The sequence below is a fragment of the Asparagus officinalis genome, chromosome 5 (genome assembly GCF_001876935.1).
Source record: "Asparagus officinalis chromosome 5, Aspof.V1, whole genome shotgun sequence".
In the NCBI taxonomy this organism is placed as follows: domain Eukaryota; kingdom Viridiplantae; phylum Streptophyta; class Magnoliopsida; order Asparagales; family Asparagaceae; genus Asparagus; species Asparagus officinalis.
Window position 1 is genome coordinate 114279210 of NC_033798.1, and position 6105 is coordinate 114285314.

Genomic DNA, 6105 nt, shown 5'->3' on the forward strand with positions numbered 1-6105 from the left:
CAAAAATAATTTTTAGAATTTCACTTGACATTTGTGAAAACTTGTCATTTTACAAAAATAGTCCAAAACATAAAAATACAAAACACATGTTTTTATCATTTTGACTTAAACAAACTTTTTAAACTTTATAAAATGATTTTATAGACTTAATCATGATTGTTAAGTCCATAAAGAAATAACTTAATATTTTCACAAATTTATTTTTGTATAAACTTGAAAATCAAAACATATATATATATATTATACTAAATATACCCAAGCTTGATGAAGGTCTTCAATGAGCATGACTTGGTAAACTTGTGGATGAAGCTTGAACTTAAAACTTTAACTTGAATGTATTGGCTTCACTCCACTATTTCGCCAACCTCCATTAGATATGATCGTTGAAGCGTAATTCCATCCAACCTCCGACTTATTGTTTATCTATAATAAATACAAAAACATAAACACTAGACAAACACCATTAGTAGTAAACTGTTTGTTAAACATCATCAAAATAAAAAGGCCAACACATTAAAGGTCCGACCGAATATACGACCCGTTGACGTACAAAATGAGTTTTTATGTTCATATGGGATTAGGGTCTATTATAGTAAGATATGATGGGGTAAAGAAAGAGCACAAAAGTAATTATATGGTGATGCCCATGAGTCCTACGATCAATTACGATAGTAAAAAGAAGATAATATCTATAATATACAAACTAATTTTATTTATGTGACGCTAGTTATACTAATTTTCTTAATGTTGATCCTAACACTTAATCTTTAATTTTCCAGATATGTAGAAGAGGTTAAGAAAACAAACTCATGTGGCTACATTCATGTTGAACAACATGAGGGGAGGTTTACAAGGCTATTCATCTGCTACGCTGCCTGCATAAATGGATTTTTGCATGGGTGTAGACCGCTTATATTTTTGGATGGTACATTTCTGAAAGATCGATTCAAATGTATACTCCTCAGCGCCGTAGCATATGATGAAAATCAGGGGATATTTCCATTAGCCTATTTCATATGCGATCAAGAAAATAACGTTAACTAGAAGTGGTTCTTATAAGGTTAGTTAGTTCTATTGCAGTTCGTGATAGTTCTAACGCATTCCTTGTTAACTCTAACTTCGTATATGTTAACTACAACTCTTTATAGGTTTGTGATCTATTCTATATGAAAGGCTAGATCCATACAACCCTCCACACAAGCTAGTTACAATATCAGATGCGAACAAGGGGATCAGAGAAGCGGTTAGAGAATATTTCCCAGATGTTATACACTCTCGATGTGTTCTGCATCTAGTTTAGAACTTCAAGACAAAGTTGAAAGATTTGGGATTCAAGTTAAAGGACATGATGGAAAATGTGTTATTATCTCTATCGTAATAGCTCAGTAGCAGTTCAAGTGTGGGGCGATCAAGCGCAGGAGCCCCAAATAATATATATTGTTCAAATATAGCTCCGCAGAATGCATCTCTATGCCATTGACGAATCTTCGGGGTAATACACTTCATAAATTTCTAATAAGCCCCGATATTGGCGGTTAGCCTTAATGATCTGCCCGCGTCAGTATCAGAAATTTTTTTCCTGTAAAAAAATGGAATTTGCATGTTCAATTAGACCTAACGTGGCAAAAATTAGACCTAACACTGACGGGCATCTAGAACTAACATGAACTCAAACTAGAGTTAAAATGGACTATGGTTAAAACCTAGCATTGTTTAAGATGAACTAAAATTAGGAAAAATTAGGCCGAGTCCCCAAATACTGGATAACATAACACTTACTGCTTTTTTGGGGAGGGTTCGTTGGTACGGCCAGTCCTTGCCGTTCTTCTTTTCTGGTCTCGCCGTTCTTAAGGGTTTGAGTGACTTCCTCTGCGCTACCAACCCCTAATGAACCGTCTTTGTCCTTTGGCTCGTGGCAATAAACGACTTCGTAGTTGTTAACGGATTCTGCTTCCCTAGACGATATTCTTCTGGCGAAAACCCAAGCACTGTTGAAATGCGACGAGAAATTTGAAAGTTCGAGAGTTTCGGTGGCTCCTCAGCGGTGGAAGAGAGGGGGGAGATGAAGAGAGTACTTGGGTAGGGAGGGGACGCAGTAACTTAGTTCAGTCCCATCAAAAGGACAAGTTCGTAACTTCCACTGGTTTTTTTTTTTGAAAACCGATACTTTGGGGTCTCATCATAAATACCGTGTGTATTTGGGGCTTATCCACATGGAGCAGAATACAAGGAGCCTCGTCACATGAAGTTTTCGCTTTTAGGGTATCGACACATTTTCCCTAAAAACAAGATATTAAAGACTGTTTCTAAATATTGGAGACTTAAGGGACTGGTATTGAAAAATTGCCTATTGTTCTAAGGTCAATTTCGGAGAAAATCATGAACTTAAGGGGTTCCGCACGAAACCCTCTTGAACTTTATATATCAAATAAACTTTTCCTGAATGTTCGAAAATTTTATCGTCGTGCCATCAAACTGGTACAGTGGTACGGTGAACAAGTAATTGTCGTGTCTTGTTACCCCGCATAATGCTCTTCATTCAAAATTTCCATCAAAAGTTGTGATTTGTCACAATCTAAACTTATCATTTTACTCGATGATTGACGTGAGATATTTTAATAGTCTAGTTAGGTTGAAGGGAATTTTGAAAGTTCGCGAGGATTGTTGTGTTTACTTAGTTCAGGAAATGTTGTGCATAATCTCCCAAAACTCAGGGAGTTTTGTGAAATTTTGTTTTTCTCACTTGCTGTCACTGAATCCTACAAGTCACAATTTATTGTTATCATGCAGAACAATTTATAACACGAGAACCCACCCTCTTCATTGCTCCCATGGTGCTATACACTGCTACATCATAAAGGAATAAATATTGAGGAGAAAGACAGTGAGGTTGACCACTGAGAAATTCAGTTGTCTGAGAGCAGGAAAATAATGAGCACAACTGGGTGAGATTTGGAATTTATCCCCAATCTTGTGAACTGGCTCAGGTCAGCTTCAAGTATTGTTTTTTTTTTTAATTTGATTTGGACGGGTGCTTTGACTATACGATGGCCGGGGGCCAAGCAATTTTTGATTCTAAGCGCCATGTTCTGATTCTTTTGATTTGACGTCACCAAAAACTTTCAGGCAGCTTAATTTGCGGGAGTTTTTTGAGTTGCGAGCAAGAACACTGAATAAAGCTGTACCCCAATTGGGCCTGGGCTTTCTGTAAAAATGGACCCAATTGAAGACAGTTTATGTCCACGGGGACAGTTCCAACTTCAATAAGGCCTTCACAGTAATGTCGAGGAAAGTTAATGTTTGGGCCGGAGATTGGACCTGTTGAATACGTTTTGTTCAAAGATAAAAACATATTACCTTATGCATTGCTTGCATTGTGTTTTAATTTTATTAATCTCATTTGTTAGATATTTACGGATACTTGCATGTCCATTTTCTATGTACATGTAAATGTAAATGTTTCAAGATGCATGATGTGATGGTCTTTACAAAATAATTGATCTCTCAAGGTTCAATCGGTAAGACGTGAGAGCAAGAAACGAATGTCTAAGAAAATACTTATAAAATTAGACACGGACCTTCTGTGGAACATGAAAACGGACCTAGAAATCCAAGCCCATATATTCATCTCCTAACCCGATCCTTTGGACCCATCATTTTCCTAAAGTAATAAGGTAGCTTAGATAGGTACACCAATCAGAACTAAAAGATCTATGTTCAGACGAAAACCCTTTCGTCACGCTCCCCTCTGTTTCCACCTGCCCACTAACAAACCCTATCCCCCACAATTTATTATACATGCTAATCGTACGTACCAATCCCCATAATCAACACATAATTGAGTAAGGTGGAGAATATGCTTGGTTGGTGGGTAGCTAACACGACGAGCATTCCAACTATTAGATTCTACATGCCCGCAAGTGGTCTAACGGTTGGGATTTAGAGCCCTGGGTTCGAACGACTAAATTCGATCCGTGTCTGTTTATGACATGTCTATCATCAATTTCAAATTATTAGGCATTGCCACGTTTATGCTATTTACCTGAATTTATATTGTGAAATGAGGTCCAAGACGCGGAAATTGGCTAGGGCTAAACCAAGATAACTCGCAAGGAAAAAACTATTAGATTCTAGTTTATTAACACATTTAGACCATAATTGATAAATTTTATGTCTTCCACGTCAAAATACGCTTGTCACCGTTTATTTTAATAAAAGATTTCTTTACTACGTAAAAATCACAAAACGAAATTGGAAATTATGATAATGATTAAGCGCTATAAATTTATATTCTGCTATGTGTCTGCGTGTCCCTTCTTTTTAATTGGCTAAAATCTGAACTTAAAACGCTTCTGCCTTAAACATGTGACCAGTGGAATCAACTTAGATTGCTTTGATACCGCGTTAGATATTTCTACAAGTTATAACGATAGTTTTAGTCTTATAATTTTATATCGCAATGTATTCCGATTTGTCTCATTAGTCGATCGTCATTACCCATAAGTAACCAAACCCCACTAATCATCCCCCAAGCATGATCCCTCCCTCCCCTTCTCCCTCTCCTTCCCCGTCTCCACCACCCATCCAGTTCACCTCCAACCTCCACACCCAAACCGGCCACCTACCACCCCATTCCGACCAACGACCGCCGCGGTACCTCCTTACCATTTCAACTCTCTCCTCACTCTTCTCTCTTCTCCCTACATCAAAAACATCACAAAACCAAAAACACCCAAAACAATCCACTCTTAGTCGACAAGACCCCCGGAAGACCCCGCCACGTTCCCCACGATCCAGCCATTCCTACACACCACGCACAAACTCACAACCCCAAAAATAACTAATCCGTCGACTCGCCACGCGACAGCTTCCACCCCTGCCCTGTCCCAATGGCCGATGGCTGCACTACGCGCAACCGAATGTACAAAGCCACCTCCACCTCCGGCGATGTCTTCGCCGTCAAAAGAATCCACTCTCATCTAATCCTCAACAACAACGCCGGTCTAGATTTCATATCAAAGATCAAATCTCTCTCCTTTATAAACCACCCTAACGTCGTTCCTATAATAGGCTACTCTCAAGCCCCCGGAGAGAGAATCATCATAAGCGAGTTTGTTGATGGAAGAAGCTTAGACTATTTTCTTGATGGGTATGAGATTCTGGATTGGAGAACTAGGGTTAGGATCGCTGCGGGGATTGCGAGGGGATTAGAGAGTCTTCACGAGGGAGGGATCGTGCATGGGAGAATCAAGCCTAGTAACATTTTGATTAGTTCGAACTTTGCTGTTAAAGTTTGCGATTATGGGCTTTGGTTTTTGGGCCGAGATGGGCTTATGGGCTATTTGGATGGAGAGGGGGGAGGGGAGGGGAGTAAAGGGAGTGATGTGTACGGGCTTGGGGTTGTCTTGCTTGAGATTTTGAGCGGGAGGAGGAGTGAAGGGGGGTTGATTGCGGATTGGGCCTTGCCTTTGATTAAAACGGGCCGGATTCAGGAGTTTTTAGATAGGAGCATTGACCCGGGTAAGGATTTGGGGGTTTCGGTTCGAATGGCGAAGGTGGCTTCCGCGTGCGTCGGTAATGGGAGGAGGAGTCGGCCTGCGATCGGGCAGGTTGCTGCGATTTTGAGCAGCTTGGAGATGATTTGAGAGTTTGGATTCTTTTTTGGGCTGGTATTGTATTTATAATTTATCTCATAATTTTAGCAAAATTCAGTATTTACCTAATAAGTAATAAGTCATAATAACGGAGATTTTTTCATTGTACGCGGGTTGGTTGGTTAATGATGCAATGTTTTTTTGTAAATTGTGATATAACATTGTGGTAACTGTTTGATTGCAAATAGTGTTATTATAAATGTATTTTGTGTTGGGAAGTAAACAAGTCTGACCGGGAGTTCATGGACCTTAAATAAGGGTCATGAACCAATTTTAATCTAAAAAATATAGATTCTAGGTATTGAACTCAACTTGTATTTTAAACTAATCATTCTTTTTATCTCATTCAACAGTGACGGATCCAGAAAATTTTCCTTAGGGGACGGACAATGTGTGCTTATTTATCTAAAAGTAAAAAATAATAATATTATAAAATTGTAGCATCCGGTGT

The 6105-nt window shown here is 38.9% G+C and overlaps 1 protein-coding gene across 1 annotated transcript; it reads left to right on the forward strand.

Moving 5' to 3' along the window:
* LOC109842421 (proline-rich receptor-like protein kinase PERK8) lies at positions 4890 to 5828 on the forward strand. The gene has a single exon (XM_020411299.1). The coding sequence runs from the start codon at positions 4890 to 4892 to the stop codon at positions 5643 to 5645; it is 756 nt and encodes a 251-aa protein (XP_020266888.1). The 3' UTR covers positions 5646 to 5828.